The 18616-nt window shown below is 33.2% G+C and overlaps 1 protein-coding gene across 2 annotated transcripts in view; it reads right to left on the reverse strand.

Annotated features, from left to right (window-relative positions):
* The window catches only part of ATRNL1 (attractin like 1), a 497977-nt gene that overhangs the window by 71599 nt on the left and 407762 nt on the right, over positions 1-18616 (reverse strand). The window contains exons 28-29 of one of the 2 annotated variants that reach the window (XM_087932664.1): positions 5250-5364; positions 4840-4880 (exon numbers count right to left, since the gene is read on the reverse strand). In XM_087932664.1, the coding sequence (XP_087788790.1) occupies positions 4855-4880; positions 5250-5364 (141 nt within the window). In that variant the 3' untranslated portion in view covers positions 4840-4854. Of the gene's footprint in view, positions 1-4839; positions 4881-5249; positions 5365-18616 lie in introns of those variants that run through there. The other variant, XM_026704834.2, reaches the window with a different exon arrangement.

Consider the following 18616-nt stretch of genomic DNA (forward strand, 5'->3'; position numbering starts at 1 on the left):
GTGCCCTCATTCCTGATTTTTAGAAAACTTCTGAAAAGTTAGCTGTTGAAAAGAGAATTCAGGGTTTGAGACACAAATTGTACCTAAAATGAATGAGAACACTAATACCATGACTTTTAAGTGTGGAATATTATATGATGGTTCATTCATACATGGTTATTGTGTATACTTATTAGGCTAGGACTATGATTTTGTATGTTTTTTAACAGTTGTCTTGTTTCCCTATAGTGCTCTATTACTGTACTCTTTTTTTTATGAGCCACTTAAAATAGGAAGATCTGAAATGGCACAGGAATAATAGCAAAAAAAACCCAAAGATCTAAATAAAAACTGTCACTAGTAACATAACATTTCTAAAATGTATACAAATTAATTCTCACATAAATCCAACTATTATTTGAACTGTTGTCACTTTCTTAATTCCTGAAGGACTTACTTTTTGTTTTAAATAAACTTTATTGAATTTGTAATACATTAAAAACATAAAAATATATCACTCAATAACAGCTATTTGTGGTGTTTATCGTGTAACAATCATTTGTGCAATATTTACAGATATTAATTTGTGCATAATTATATTCTTATTCTATCTTTATTCTATTCATAATTACCTATTCTTAATCTGTCTCCAATCAATCCAGCCATACCATTGTTCCCATACCTTATAAAATATTGAAGCTTCCTTATCTTTTAAATTCCATTTCAGCACAATTCATAACTTTTTGTATAACCAGTTCCTCTACGGGTATATATGGCTGTTTTCAACATTGGGCAAAGGCAATCCTGGCAGCAGTCAATATGTGTAATAAGTATTTTGTGCTCTTTATGTATTTTTTTTTTGAAGATCCCCAATAGAAAGAGTTCTGGTTCTAGGTTTAATTTTTCATTGGTGATTTCCTGTAGCCAATTTTTGATTTTAAGCCAATATTTTCAAGCCTCTGGGCAGGACCACCACATATGATAATATGTTCCCTCTTTTTTTTACATTTCCAACATATTGGACTCATTTTAGGGTACATTTTTGCTAATCTCGAAGGGGATAAGTGCTACCTATAGAATATTTTATATGCATTTTCTTTGTATGCTGCTGATTTTGTTAATTTGTGATTTCTATTCCATACGGTCTCCCAGTCTGATAACTATATGTTATGACCAATATTTTAACCCCATGTGATCATACATCATTTCACTACTTCTTCTTCTATATCTACTTCTAGGAGATATTTGTAAATTTTGGTAATATTTTTTTTTAATCTGGTCCTAATAAGATTTTGTCTAATTGTTGAGGTTTCAAGTATATTCCGTACTCCTTTACTTCTATTTTATATCGGCTTTTTATTTGAAGATAAGCCCACCAGTCTACTCGTAGCCCTTGTTCTTGGAGCTCCTTACTTTTTCATGTCACCATCAATTTAGAGAAGAGAACATTTTGAATTATTGCTGGAGATTTTCAGTGGCTATAATAGTTGGCCATAACAGTATACATATTTCATGACAAATATGGAAATAATGATCAAGCAGTATTTATGCTATTTCATACATTTATTATTTATTAGTGTTTTATAGCAGTCCTGTTACCTCAGAGAGACACTTTCCCCAAGCAAATTTCCTAAAAATATTTGCCCTACTTTTATATTACATACTTTCTAAAGCAGTTACACTGGAGTTGTTTCAATTTCTAAAGCATAGTCATTCTGAATACATTTTCTGAAATTGAAAACTTTTTCATAGCTAATGTTCATTATTTTTTTATAATCTATTTCTGTGTATGTCAGATGTATAGGTAGACTTTAACTTACAATCATTCATTTAATGATGATTCAAAGGTACCACTCTGAAAAAAGTGATTTATGACCATTTTTACAGTGATGAACATTGTAGCACCTCAAGTGACATGATCAAAAGTTGGGTGATTGGCAACTGGCATGTTTTTATGTTTGCAGTACCCTGAAGTCTTGTTGTTAAGAGAGTTGCCTCATTTTGCAACCTTCTACAAGCAAAGTCAATGGGGAATCCAGATGCACTTAATAACCATATTACTAACTTAACATCTGCACTGATTCACTTAATGTGGCATGAAAGGTCACAAAATGGGGCAAAACTCTTTTAACAACTGTCTTGCATAGCAACTGAAATTTGGGGCTCAATTGTCATCATATGTTGAAGACCATATGTATGTTTACGCTACTGAAACTATTGCAAGGTCAAAGAAATAGATAAGTGAACTTGAATAAAACATTTTATGACTTTTGATTATAGCCAAACTCCAACCAAGTTTCTTCTGTGCAAATGAAAGCCATATGAATACTTATTTTATCAATTAGGAGGAATAATTGGCATCATTTTCTTAATATTCTGTTTCAGTAAAAATCACTTTTTTCAAAAAAACAAAACAAAACATATTCTCTCCAATTTGGAAAACAATTCCAGTATCATCACCTCTGCAATCAAATCAACTAGGATCAAAATAGATATTAAAGATATGACAATGGCAACAAGCAATTTGTTATATATTAAGTACTTGTAGAGTAAAGCAATTGTTGTTGTTTAGTGTATTGTCTTTATCAATTAAAGTAAATAAGAAAGAAATCTATCTACAATTTTCATTTTAAGAAACCTTATAGGTTATCTAGCCAACACTTGGCTTTGTGCAGAAATCCACCAAATTATCCATTACAAATGTAATCCATGAGATTACTTGCTGGAGGTCATGAGAAACCTCCAGCAAGGAGAACTCCATTGTTGTTCTAGGCTTATTTTTTCACCATTTAATAGCTTCTCCAGCCTAGAAATTCTTCTGACTAGTCAATTTCTTTGAATAATAATTTGCCAAGCACTTCTTTGCATATTCTAAGACCAACATCCTTCCTTTAAAAACAAAATCCAATAATCCTGAATCTGCTTTTCTTTCAGGCAGTTTGTTTCATTTTTAAAAAATGTTATCCATTGTTGGCTTCATATTTCCAAAACTGTTCAGAGTATTAGCTCCATATATATTCACTTACTTCAGGCCCTTCTTTAAAATAAAGAAGCTAAGCAGTTAGTTTGGTTCTTAGTTACTTGGTATGCTGGTTTCTACTATTTATTCTGAGATGAAAGACTGAGTGAATGAAAACTTTTGATATTTTTTTAAATTTTTTAAAAATCTTGCCTTTACTTGAGCTTAGAACACCTTGAAGTAGTAGTGTAGGATCGCATGATGTGGAGACACTATAACATCATCACTCCTTCCTCTTCCTATTTTCCCCACAAGTGAGGTAAGCTGGGCTGAGACAGAGTGACTGTCCCAAAGTCATCCAAGCTTTCACACTTAAAGCAGAATTAAAACTCACCGTTTCCTGGTTTCTACCTGCTGCTCTTAACCACTAGAGCACACTAGCTCTTTTATTATTTTAAAATAATAAACTGAAGCTGTAATCTTGTAGCTAAAACTACCAAAGGTAACGAACAAGAAGAAAAATCCTTGTTATATTTTAGGGTCAGCCCAGTGCTGCTGAATGAATTACAAAAATTATAACAATTATAAATACTTCTAAGAATTTTTCCAGTTTGCACTGTTTATTCCAGCTATACAATCTGCACAGTTCCGGAACATTTCTATTTGTATAACACAGTCACACAGAATTCTGCATGCTGTTTGTTGAAATATATAAAACTGTTTTTCCATCATTGTATAATTATCATTATAATTATCCCCACGGTTGCAAATTAGTCTATAATAGGGACCGGGAAATTGCAGCTCTTGAATGAATCTGACCTCCTGAAGGATAGTGTCCACCTCCCACAGTACAGTAAAGAAGAAAGGCAAATGATAGCAACAAGACAAGGAGAAAGAAGCAGCTGTGCACTCAGTGATAAGGTTAAGTGAGCCTCTTTAAACAGTTTCACATGAATTATAGTTGCCAACTAAGTCTTTAAGTTTAAGTCAAAAGCCCTCAATCCATTTCTGCAATGATAAGTGCCATTTTTGAGAAGGATTATGTACAGAAAGTACTGTTATCATCTGCTTAAACAATTACAAGCACTATGTTAAGTGGCATATTAGATGAACACATAACCATTCTCAATCTTCAAGCTTAAATTTATTTGAGTATATTTTATCTGAGATTGTGGATGATTTGCTTCATTATAACACATACCATGTTGCTAGGAATATATACTTATGTCTTTTTAAAATTGAACATGCACATTTAAATGATTTTTAGATGATATAAATGATACACACACACACATTCTTTAGATTATCTGTAACAGAATGTTATTTTATTTATTAGATTATTCCTGTAAATAAAACATATGTCCAGACATGTTCATACCAAAACCTAATCAAATCTGCATCCAAACACATTTTTCTTAAATTAATTGTCATTTATCCTAAGTGGGCAATGTCCTTATCCATCTACCAGATTTATTAAATTTATATTCTGCCCCTCTCACTCATCAGGTGACTCTTATTACTGGGAATACATATTTATCTGATTCTTAAGAAGAGACAAGGAAGCCTCTGGAAAGAAAATCAAGGCTTGGATTCTTGTGAATTCAGAATAAAGTGTAGGAATGTATTACAGTTAAACTACATCAGTGATCAATTACAAAGGTCAATCTTAATTGGCAAGATGAGAAGTTAATATCAAAGAAATCAGATAAACTAATTTGGACTCAGCTCTTTGCAATTAGAAAAACAATTCCACTACATGCATGATTTCATGAAGCAGGGATTATGGGGATGGTTCTTCATACCACCCCCTTCTCTGTCACAATGTAAAGCATCTTGCTAGAATTTCAGAAACGAAGACCTGACTCTTCCAGGGGATGGGGTTTGAGGAATTTTTGCATGTTACGAAGAACATTTTGCTATATAGCAAATACATATGCACATACTTAATGACTACACCTATATATACAATGTTATGACTTGCTATCTGTCTAGTCTTCTATTAAGTGCCAGAGTTTATCTAAAAGGAGGTTGAATGTATGAAATTCAGATATAGAAGCAATGCAACTATCTATGCCTTGTCAGTTCTGATTGACTTTTCTTTGTATAAAGATAACTTAGTCTGCCAAATAAGGCAGAAGAATTTGAAAGGAGTTCAATATTAACACAATATAAAGCACAAGTTACTGGTTTCAATTTTAAATAACCAGGTTTGAACAATTGACCCAGATGCTTTCACTTTCAAAAAAAAAAAAAGATCCAGTTCTGCCAGGACAATAATACTGGATTTGAATACAGGACTTAGATTTTTTACCTGATTGACCAGGTGGTGGAACCCCTAGAGATCCTCTTGGCAGGCATAAAAACACAGTGAGTACAGCTGCTTTGTTTCCTGAGCAAGGCTCAATGGCAATTGGTTTTGGAGAACCCTGGAATTAAAGAAAAGAAAAGAAATACATGATTGATTGACTGAGATTATTTGCTGGCTTTACATATATATATATTTTAAATCAAACTATACTTCAAGTATTTTTTTAAAAGGAGAGACAGGATTTTCAACATCATTTCCTAAAGGTCTTTTGGACCTGAGATATGCATTATGGCATGATTTCTCAAGGATTACAGACTGCTTCTGTAACCCTTGAGAAATTATGTAGGGTAATGAACATTAAAGGCATAAACATGGTGACTTTAAAATGCCATAAAACATTTTCCCTCTTTCAAATATGTCACCTTCTAAGCTTTTGCACAAGTATTTCTTCATTTTTAAAGTGCCATTTATACATTATAATATACATTTTCAGGAATAATTTCAACTACTGAGTTAAATGAAAAAAATCTACAATAATTGATATTAATTTTCATTCTTACAAATGTAGCAGCAAGTATTAATTAATTTAAATAAAATCTGATCATGTAATCAGCAGCCATGTCAGCATTCATTAGAGAATAAAAATAACTTTATAATTACTATATTACAAAAATAAAGCTTTGTTTATTTTCCTCCAACAGAAGGCAACTGAGCTACAAAATTTATTTTGAAAATAAAACTCCCACTGAAATGCCTAAAAGTACAAAGAGTAAGAAAAATTGTTATTTAAACATGAAAGAAAACAAAAAAATCTTTAAAAAGAAAATTGATATAAATAATAAAGAATATTAATAAAGACTTATATTTATTGAAAAAAACCTATTTAGGCATTAACAAAAATGGTTGATCTCAGGAAAACTGTAGAAAAACAAGAAACACTGAAAATTCAATATTTACTAAGAAGGACTGCCATTTATCAATTTTTGTTATTTCCTTTTAATTCACTGTATTCCTTTGAGTTTTTATTTGTTTGCTTAATCTTCTATACATTTCCATAGGCTTTCTGCAGGTTACCAAACATTACAAAGGTTGAAGTTCAAACAACAACATGCAAATATCTCATAAACTACAACAGTGATTTTCCATAGTGTCCCCTTTTTCCCTAATGCTACTGTAACCATCCAAATCTTTTTGATACTTTCGAAGTCCAATAGAAAACAGCAGGGGTGTCAAACTCAATTTCATTGAGGGCCACATCAGGGTTGTGTTTGACCTCGGGCAGTCTGGGGTTTGTGGCCAGGGTGGGCGTGGCCAGTTCACTGTCACTCAATCAATACCCCACTCAATCAATACCGCATTGTTACCATATACAACACTTTTCAAAGTGCAGTGATCTTTGCTATCTTTCCTCCCAATAAATTTAAAAAAAACAAGCCTGATTCAAATAGTATTAGCACTAAGCATTTTCAGTCGAATTTCATCAAAATCAACTACATACAGTATTCTCATTTCTGGCTGAGAAAGTTTTTTTATAGCATGCTTTAAGGCAGAAGAAGCTGAAGTGCAATCTTAGCATATATCATTTCAATTTTGCAATAAGACACTCAAGGCAGCATAGAGCAAATGATCATAATTCAGATACCCTTAGGTTTGTCAGTTGTTTAAAGATAAATACATAACCCTAAATCAAAGTTATTTCAGTGGGACATGACACATTCTTTGAACTGTACAGTTTATCACATACTTTTCACAGCTTTGGGGGAGGGAGGTCGGGAGATAAGGCACGTGTTTATTTGCCCAAAGCACTTAGCAACTTCAATTTATTTACCAGAATTGTCATGTTTTGGATGGTAAGAAGCAGAAGCCATTATGCTTTGCCAAAAAAGCCACCAAAGAGAGCCAGGTCATAAATAAAGCATTGGAATATATAATACAAGCAGGAAATGGTGAAAATGCAGCTAATATGCTGTTCTAATCTAAAGGGTAGCTAAAACCTTATTTAAGAAAGGGTATCTAACAGTATAAAAACAAAAATCAACTGCCTGACAAAAGAAACAATTCAGTTAAAATTAAAATATGTTTTGTATTCACATAATGATTGGGTCAATTATTGAAAAAATGGCCCTTTTATACTTCTGTAGGCTTGTTGACAGACTCACAACAGCAGCCATTCCAATCCCAGATTGTTATTCCACCCAAAGAACTTTTCATTCTATGCTAAAGCCTTTCCCAAGGCAGTGACCTTTCTAATTCTTTGGACTGAAACAACCATTTCCCCACTTTTGAAACCAATTTAATATGCTTTGTCTATTTCGATAAACATTGATTTGAAGCAACCCAACAAAAAGTACAAAACTGAATAGTTTTTGGCCTGCAGAGAGTATTTTAAACTGTGCAAAGAAAACAAGACTATTACACAAGACAATATGGCAGAAATAAATCATTTCATTAAACTTTAATATCATAAGCAAAGTAACAGAATCTTGATCTACTAACAGGGATATCCAGCTTTGGCAACTTTAAGACCTGTGGACTTCAACTCCCATAATTCCCCAGCCAGCATTCTGGAAGGCAGAAGTCCTCAGGTCTTAAATTTGCCAAGGCTGGCCAGAGCTGATCTAAAGAATGTTACATCTTGTAACTGTCTACTTTGTTACAGAGCACTTGGTTTAAGTTATAGAAATCTTGAAAGAGTTTGAACAGCAGAAGAACTAAATTCTGGAATTTCTTCTGTTAGTCCACTGGGACTGTAGGAAACTGGGCTGATAAACTTCTTATATCATTGAATAATGAATGGGATTTATGCACAGAGGTTTTGCTGGATGGTAAACACAGTCTTCTAGTGCATATTACATAGAAGGGGTGAAAAAATGCAAATAGTATAGGAAACCAGTGAGAGGATGATTGGATATTTTGGGGAAAATAGACTTTAGTTCCCTGGCTCTTCCTTTTTTAAAAACATTTAATTCTTTATTGCAGTATAAACAATCAGAAGAGGAATAAAAATGTCCTGAAATAAGTATTCATTATATTCACAAAGCAAAATGAGGTGAAGGTTCTGTAACAATTTATATTGCGGGGGGAAAAAAGAACATCCATTATAGCTAAGCACTGGCCATATATTTCTGGGCAGTCATTTCAAAGCTAGGTGCATCTAATTTTTAAAAGTGCATTATTATGCCATAAAGACAAATAGATCGTGAATCTTATGCCAAAAAGGCAATTAGAAAATTGGATTAAGGAATTAATGTGAATATGTACACTTGTCAGGAATAATAAGTATTTTGACACAAGCAGAATAAAATTTGACATGGTGCACAAATACTGATCAGATACACTAAACATTTAAAATGCAAACAAGGATGCATTACTCGCTTCCATGTTGCTAAACTAAATACCTAAATTCCAGGCTTATCACAATTAATCTATAAATAAAAATGAATCTCTGCTCTGCTTAAATGTTTCCCCTTAAGAAATTATGATAATTTATACATAAAATTGAATTCTTAATTACATTATTAACACTATTTTTATCTGATAAACCCAACTAGAGTAAACATGATTTCTTTGTAAACAAGCACTCATGTGTGTTGTTGATTTGATGTAATTAACACAGCAATTTCAGATCCTTGCAGCTGTTTCTTAAAGTTCTATTTGTGACATTAGATAGTCAAAACTTCCTCACCTCTTGAAAATAATTAAATCAGGTGGTAATAGTATTAATATGAAAACTGGCCTTGACATTTGTAATGCAAGTCACATTAATACTTCAATCCCCTTACCATTTTGCTAATGTACCTGCTCTTTTCCTTGGCTTAATGTTGCAGTGATGCTTATGACATAATGCTGTTTTTGTCATGTTGCATTTTATATGCACTGGCATGCATATCAAAGAACCTGAATGCTTATTTTAGAAGTTTAGCATCTTTTCTAGGCTTCACTGAACAAGAGTAACGGAATCCCACCCTCATGAATTGCAGTCTTTTCAGCCCTCATCAATCGGGTGAGATGATAGTATCACTCTCTAGCAAGCTACTTTCCAAATCTGAATCAGGAGATGAATTTTCATTTTTTTCTTATTGATGTCCACCTTCTGTGGCTCTCACAACTGGAAATCCTGCACAAAATTATTGGCTTTACTATACATGTTAATTATTTAATACTTTTTTTTGCTGTCTCAGTTATTTCAGCAGAATATAAAAGAAACAATGAATAATTTAAACATTAATGAAATTATTGTACAAACACTTCCACTAGAGTAAAATCTATGCTTCAGGAGGAATATTCTTCAGAAAATACTGAAGGAAGTTGTTTGTTCATATGTTTCATGAGAATTCTCATTTAGTTACCACAATATTTTTGTTTGCTTGCTTGCTTTGCCCTTTTACTTTGATATCTTTACCAATAATTAAATTCCATGCTCAATATATTCATATTTTAGCTGCAACATACCTTGAGGAATGAAGAAAAACATCATCAATAGTTTGTAGTTTTTCCTACAAAGTTTTCTAGCTGAGGCTTTCATAATGATTTACAATTTTAATTGATTAAAATTCCCTATCTTCTATTTGGTAAGTAAGCATTATTATCTATTTTAGAATAGTGATCTTGAGACAGGATTCTCTCCTTTGGATTCTTAAAATGTTGTCACCAATCTGAAGAGAGAATTACATTGATTTTTTTCTTCCATAGCTATTCAATCCCTTTAAAGTGAATTTATCCTCAAGGTTCATAGTATAATATCAAACAAGCACATTCCTTTTCATTGCCAGAATGCATTGAAAATATTATCAAAAATAGAACAAGAACAATAACAGAAGTAGTAAACTCTTATAGACATCTATCTGTACTATACAGCTGATTTTAACAGACTAGCTATTCCAATCTACATAGATTTTTCTCCAGTGATTCTTCTATTTCCAAGTACATAGAATTGACAACTATTTGGTTTATGGCAAAAGAAAATGAATGTGAGACATTTCTGGACAACAGATCTAGAAACATGATCAAGAACAGCAACTTCTTTTTATTACTTTACCACATATCCAAAGGCCGTGCCAATGAAATAGGATAGTGACCATAAAAAAGAAGAGGAAGAGAGATTGCCAAGAAAAGTAAATTCAGAGAGAAAAATTGGGCTGTGGAAAGAAAGCATACATTTCCAACATGCTATTTCATTTCAGGATAAGCAGCATTATTTGAAATGCAGAAACAGAGCAAGAAATAGTAAGCAAAAGAAATAAAAGACATGCAATAAAAATGAAAATGAAACTTAGCTAAATCTAATTTAACCAAGCAACATTGGCTATATTTCTTAATATTCCTTTAGCCTTACCTTTGATTCTACACACCCACAGATCACTTCCATTTGTTCTTTAAATCTCTTTTCTGAGGATTTCTTCAACTTCATCTGATCATTTGTTTATTGTTTTCTTACTCTAGACTCGGGGTGTAAAACTGGCAGCCTATGGTTTGGATGCATCCCGTACAGACCATGCCCACTCCAGTTCCACAAAGGGAAAAAAACAGGGGTGGGATACAACAGGGTTAACTACCAGTTCAGGATTTATGAGCTTCCCTGCACCCTGGGAGCCACATGCCTGTAAATCATCAGCAGCAGCTGCATGCAGAAAAGCAGCCTTTGAAACAGCCCTCTTTTCCTGCTTTTTTAACTGCAGCTGTGCCTTGTTTGGCAGCTGAAGTTGAAAAATCAGGAAATAAAGATCAGGTAAGAGCTGGGTGGGCAGGTGGGCAAAAACATCAGCAGACATAGAACTGGTTCTATGTCTGCTGCTCTTCAGAGGTTCCGGTTCTACAGAGGTGGACAGAACTGGTAGAAAACAGAACTGGAAAAAACATTGTGATGGCAACATGATGCTGCAAGTTTGACACCCATATTCTAGATTTATTCACAATTCCTTCATGTATTTGTTTTGGGATCCCGTTGTCTCTATATAGTAGAAGTAGACACCAGAGTCTACTTCTTTGTTATTGGTCACTCACTTTGTTTTTTAATCCATTTTCATTAAGCATTTATTCATTCTTGATTTCTTTACCCACAAATTATTACATAGTATTATTTCTATTATAAAATGTCAGGATATGTTACATATCTCCTGACATTTTTGTTTCCACATAACAAAGAAAATAAAAGCACACAACCATTTCACTTCTTTGGGCATTCATTTCTCACAACTGACTATATACTGCCTATAAACTTTCTACCAACTGGCTTAAAATTTCTCCATCCATTTCTTCATTTTTCATAATCATTCTAAAGGTACATATGCTCATATACTTATTTCTATCTTTTATCTTGTTCACTGAATTTTGTTATATTTTTCATCTTATGAACAATCTGTACCATATGAACCATATGAACCATATGTAAACCAAATATCTTTATCTTGGATATAGCAGTTTAAAATCCATAAGCTTTATTGCATCATATAATCTAGCTAACATTTCCTACATAAAATTCAGATTCACAGTTAAAAACATGGCATCATCTAGATACCAAAGTGCAAGTACATTTATGTCCCAAATCATGTATATCACCACCAACATACTTTATACATTTATCCATAAATACATTAACCAACCAAGAGCACATTGCAAATTTATGCCTTATTTCCTGATGAATAAAATAAGCAAAGGAGTCTTCTGCTTCACAGAAAAAACAAACGTATGCTCAAACCATTGGCAAATAGAATGTTATCATACAGTAATGCTTTAAAGATATGACCTACAGATAGAAATGCATAAATGTATTCCCTTTTCTGTGAAAAATGTGAAGAAAACACATTAATTTTCCAAAATAGTGCATCTGCCTAACAAAATATTGCAAACACGTCAATATTTTCCAGCAAGGAAAAGACAACATCTAGTACTTTGAAATATCAGATAACATCAAATCTAAAAATATTCATAGTGCTTGCAAGCAGCTGAAGGTTGGAAGTAGCCAAAATCATCAGCAATTTTTTCATGCTTTTGGACTATCCAAAGGCAAAAAAGTAAGGCTGGAGTCTAATCTTCCATAACATTTTGCTCCTAAGCATATCACTAGACCTGTCCCTCAGTTCGGACTAATGGATCACAAGAAAAAGGTGCTGAAAAGCATTTCTATTGTATTATACAGGGGAGAATGAAAATTAGTGAGACATTTTACATGATGAAAAAACTTTCAACATTTTACTGTGAATTATCTCAGATATTTAATTATAAAGTGCACAGAGAAAATTAAAATAATAAAATCTAAAAACCTAACTATGTACCTGTATTAATATGTTTTTGTGAATGCTTAATCTCCTCTTGGACTAAATTGTATTCTTATTCTAATTCTGGAATGAGACTCCATTAGTAACTGATGCCAGAGTGACCACAGGCATTATTTTATAAAATTAGGTCTAATACCACATACATATAACTTTTACTTGTTAGTTCTGCTATATGAGAGAGATGACATTCATGTGAAATTTACTTAATTTTTTTATGCCTATCTATTATCTTGGTAATTTTAAGAGGCATGTGAAGGATCAAAAAGGTTTCAATTTTTTCTATCTCATTTATGTGATTGTGCTCAGCTTTTTTCTGATAAATATTAACTGAAAGTAAATACAAATGTACAAGACTGAGGAAGTTTTTTAAGAATAAACGGATTCCTCTGTAACTATTTATTATCCAAAAACTGAGGGGAGGACTCTGTTCCCCATAAAGCTTTTCTGCAATAATAACTTTCAATTCTATTGGTTTACTTTTGCAGAACCTAATTTCCTCCTATTAAATGAATTGCTGACATCCCTCTCTTATTTTCAGTATAGAAAATTGGGTAAACTGGGAACTTGGTGACTCAGTTTTAAATTTGAGAAAATAATTGAGTGGCTTGTAAAGATCCCTTCTCCACTTTAATGATTCACTTTAATGATTGTCCAGTTCTTTTCCATGGGAATCTTCTGAGGTCTTCCTTAATATCTCTAGTTTCATCGGCACTGATAAGTTAAACCAGGCTGGAGCAGAGAGCTCTCTGGCATAATGAAAACAGGAGGCTGGGGCATCTGCCACATTAAGGAAGTGTAGCATAAGTGGGTCTGTTAGGACCTGAAAGATGGTAAATTAGACTGGGCAGGGTAAATCATAAGGCCCACGATTATAAATTGAGGGTAAATATCCAATTCTAGGAAGATAATGGCCTTAGTGTAGAAATTGGTTGTTTATTCTGGGTATAGGAATTTAAAACTGTTTGACGTATGAAGTAGTTGGTTCCCTCTGCATAGCTGATGCCTGGCACAAGGCTCCTGCAGTTTTAAACCCAGTTAAGCAAATGATTAGAGGCTTTGGGGCTGAAAAATATCTCAACCTATTCCCATACTATGTATGTGTAAGAAATCCTGATCACTGGCTCTCTGCTTACCCTTAGTGCTAAGCAGGACATTGTGCCTGATGACTCCTCAGTGTTTTACTCAGACTGATGCTTCAGGATGACTTGGTCAATATATTTTTTCATATGTCATTCAATTTGCCCTTGACACATAGATGGTAGTTAAAAATAAATATCTCAGATCAGTCACACTGATTTTTTTTAACACAGACACAATGCATAAAGAGTTTATCAGCTAGAACAAGGTGAATTCTGTATAATTCAGTTAATAGGTATTATTAATAGGTATTATTAAGCATGGTGAAAGGAGTACAATTCGCTATATTACAATCCAAAAATCCACTTAAGCCTAGCAATCCTATCTCCCATTAAAAAATTCTTGGTAGATCATGATATTTTGTAATATGAATTTGCTATGGTATAATTCTCATGAGGTTTGGTGGCATCAATTATAAACAGCAGTCTTGCTGTACAGTCAAGCTATAAATTGTAGTCTGATAATGAAATAAATGTTGTATAATTTTGATATCTGATATTTTTCTCAGCATCAGCTAATCTCAGAGTTCCTTGTGGAAAGGCAGGTAGGGGAAACTGCTAATGAGAGGACAATTGAAATAAGCAGAGAGGTTTGCCAGCCAAAATTATTACTAAATGGTAGCTTTGATTCAAAGATTGACCAAATCATTCCTTAAACTTTACTTATTTGTATATTTCCTTATTATTTTTACAAATAACTCAAAGTAGCAAACATATACAACACACCTCCCTCTTCCTATTTCTACCAAAACAACAACCCCAGAAGGTGAGTTGGGCTGAGAGAGTTTATATGAATTGAATCAAGTATCTTTAAGTTGACTGAATCATTCGATAGAATTTTGTACATATGCTACTTCTACTGAATCAACTTGAATTTTTCAAGCAGACTGATTTGATTCTAACCAATTCAATAGTACAAACCAATTCAGATTGATGATTTGACACATTTAGGATGATGATTTAAATCAGACCAACCTGGTAAGCTTCTCCAGAATGGATGCTATAACTGGATGCTATAATAACAGAATAGGGGATTGTTTGACAACATAATAGAAAAGTCCTCCTAGTGTATATTTTCCACAATGTAGAAAACATAGTTTCAGAACTGAAATAGATAATAATACTGTAAATATTACTGTAATAATATTACTGTAATATATATTACTGTAATAATACTGTAATATTACTGTAATAATACTGTAATATTACTGTAATAATACTGTAAATATTATTAATAACTGTAAATATTACAGTTCCATAACCTGGAACTGTAGAGTGTAAAAAGGACAAGAGAGATATTATAAATGTATTCATCACCTTCCGCACCCATTAAAGTTCTTTTTCTTTTTTGGCATTGGATATATCTCAGAACCACTGCACCACATCTTTCAAAAATCCGGAAGCACAGGCAACTACCAGAGGACCGGAAAAGAGCTGAAAGCTTTCAAGAAGAGCCTGGACTGTCATTTGTCAGAAATGGTGTAGGACTCCTGCTTGGGTGGGAGGGTTGGAGGAGAAGACCTACAAGGTCCCTTCCAACTCTGTTAATCTATTAAACATTTGTTAAAGTTTCCTGGATACAATCCCCTGTATGCAGTTCTCTTCTAAAGGAACTTCTTTTTGTTTACTGTTGCTTACTATCTTGAATTACAAAATACAAAAGTGAGATAAAAACACTTTAAAATACATAAACAAACATAAGCATCAGGTAGAAAATAATTGCTAAAATAGTCTTTAACTACTGTTTTTATGATTTCTATCCCTCTGAGAGTTTCTTAATCTGCTGTAGCTCATTCAGTGAACTGTTGAATAAGCAAGAGACGTTCATAATTATATATCACATTATGGAAGTGTTTTGCACATTCATCTTATTAAATGAGTATTTCTGTAGATACTAGCCAATTTGCACCTGTCCCTTTTTTCCCTCTTAAAAATAAGATTCAGCTACTTCTCTAATTAACCAGCTAGAATGGCCATGTAAATGGTTTCACCATTGATTTAGGAATATCATCATGTTGCTTACTTCTGAGAATATATTGCCTTCACAGCAAGACAGGAATTTGGGAAAGAATTCCACAGCTAATGAATATTAATATTTTTCTTAATTAATTCAAAGTAATTTTTATTAAGGGACGACATTGTTCTAAAACAGCTTCCTGTTATTTAACAGGATGTATGAGGCATTTCATATATATTGTTAGCAACAAGAGGAAGGTAATGTATTTCACTAATGGAAAATAATAAACTCTATTAAAAAGTTCCATTTTTAAAGAAAACCTACTTTAAGCTTATTACAGTTTATTGTAATTAATCGATTTGGATTTTTTTAACGTTGCTAAAAAAGACAGTTCTGAATAATAATTGGAATTTCTTTTTAAGTCACTTTTTTATATTTTTCATACTTATGACTGCTTCTCTTGATCACATGATCAAAATTCAGACAGTTAGCAACTGGCATGTATTTTTGATGGCTGCAGTGTCTTGGGGTCATGCGATAATCTTTTGCAAGCTTCTGACAAGCAAAGTTAATGGGGAAGCCAGATTCACTAAACAACTGCACTACTAACTTAACAACAGCAGTAATTCACTTAACAACTATGGCAAGCAAGGTGGTAAAATGGGACAAAACTCACTTAATAACTATCTTGCTTAGCAATGGAAATTTTGGACTGAATTATGGTCATAAGTCAAGGACTATCAATATTGCCTTAACATAATGCCTTTCAAAATAAAATACTTTAAAAGGACTATAGGATCCCTTGGCTGTGCTTTCAGAAATACTATCTGACTTTGCAACTTCTCCTGGGATAGTCGAAATAGACCATTTCTTTAGCTGAGAAAAAGACATAAATGAAAACTGACATTCATTTATTACATAAACATAAGATATTGCATTCAACACAGCATGAATAAGAATCTTAATTTTGGTAAGTCTCCTACCAGGCAAATTGAACTGTCCTATTGCACTAAGTATTTTTATTTGCCGATAAATAAAGAAGCAGCTTCTGTATGCAGCTGCTCTTGTCAGATGGGCCCAGATTCAAACAGGCCCCATTTCTCAATAGTAGGTTTCATTTGCCAGTAGTGACATCAGCTATTATTGTTACAGGATATTAAATCCAGCTGCCTTTTGTAAAAGCTGAGTGAGAATATGCAAGCCTCTCACAATTGTGGAATATGTTTTGTGATCATGAAAAAAACCCTCTAACATGGGTGATACCACTACATGAACAAAGATATTGCAAACTACAAGCCGTTACAGTGAGGAAATTGGCATGACCAGTTCCAGAGAAAAATCTATTTCACCTAATTAGTCCCACACCACAAATAAAGTAGAAGGTATAAAAAATAAAAATAAATGAAAATTTATCAACAAAGTTTATGTGAAAGTCATGAAACAAAAACAAAGAACAAGTAGCAAGTTAAAGAGAAAAAGGCCCCATCACTATAAAATTTAGAAAGGTCTTTCTATCTACAGCAATTGATTCATTATCAGAGACTTTTCATGCAAGCCTGCTTTTTTTTTCTGGCTTCTCCTACAATCACAGAAGCTCACAGTACAATTGTTATTCAGCTGGGATTTCTATCTGTATTTCTTGTATCAGTAATAGGAACGTCACAGTTCTGAAACATTAACTGTAGGCAGAAATTTTAACAGTCTGCTTTTGTTCCTGATGGAAAGGCTCTTTTTTTCTCCTTTCCATCTCAGCATGGCAGAAAGGTTATAGATAGTCCTGCTTAGTAATAAAATCTAATTACCTTCTCAAGTCTAATTATCTGCCTTTCTGATTTGAAGACATCTGAGGTCTAAACTAATAACATGCATGATTTCTGTACATAAATCAATATGTGAGAACATTATAAAAATTCTTATCTTGGGTTGTTCATTGTACTCCCTCCAACAAAAAGATCTTTGATATATTAAATGTCTGAGCCCAAAGCCTTTCAACATTCTTTCACCCAAGATAGTTAGAGACGTGTCAGACTTCACAGCAGATCTAGAAATAAATCTCACCTCTTCAGACACACAACTCCATCCTCTGCAGTAATTTCAGTGTTGTGGCACAGCTCTTATTAGCAGTTTTTACTTAAGTGATAATGATGTCATTTAGGCATTGAAGATTGATTACTGTAATGAACAGAATTGGGAGGGGGGGAGGAGATTCAAAGGAGATTCATCCTAGGCCTTTTTTTCCCTACCTTTACATTAGTTACTATGACAATGTTTACCATCTGGAATTTGCAATTTAGTCCAACCTTTCCTACCTGGGAGGTCTCCCAAACTATTTGGACTATAAATTTCCAGAATTCCAAGCCAAGGACTGGTGGGGACTCTGAGAATTACTTTCTCAAAGTAACCCCATACATGTAACTACCTATAAATTAGGTAAGATTGATCTAGCAGTCCACGAATGCATTGTGCACAACTGCTGAATCTAATATTTTTCTATGAATTTCATGTGGATTTTCGGGCAGATGCTTTATATGTGAAAGTATCACTGAGTTTAATGAGATGCATTTGCCAATTACATATGCAAAGAATTGTAGTTTAAGTTTCTGCAATTGTAATACAGTAACAGCTAAGGATTTTATTACTGTGTGAAATCTAGCACTGCTTGATATTCTGTAATATTTATACTCTGTGAGCAATCTTTTGTGAGGTTTTAATGTAATAAAGCAGGCAGAAGCCCGGCTTTATGTAATTAAGTATTTGACTTGAGCTAGCTATGGCTGCTTTAAATGTTATTACACTGAATGATGCTTTAAATTTACAGTTTAAACAACTGAATGAGTGCAATCAATTGATAAAGATTGTTGTCAGCTATGGTAGAGCACGGTGACTGAGTAAAGGAAATGTGCGAGTCATTTGTGATGGAAAAAGGGTGACGGAATATTTGATGTGCATTGCAATCAAGATATTTAACAATAAAATTAATGGAACAATTCTGGTCTTTTA

The sequence above is a fragment of the Pseudonaja textilis genome, chromosome 4 (genome assembly GCF_049901715.1).
Source record: "Pseudonaja textilis isolate UNSWEBS1 chromosome 4, rPseTex1.2, whole genome shotgun sequence".
Lineage (NCBI taxonomy): Eukaryota > Metazoa > Chordata > Lepidosauria > Squamata > Elapidae > Pseudonaja > Pseudonaja textilis.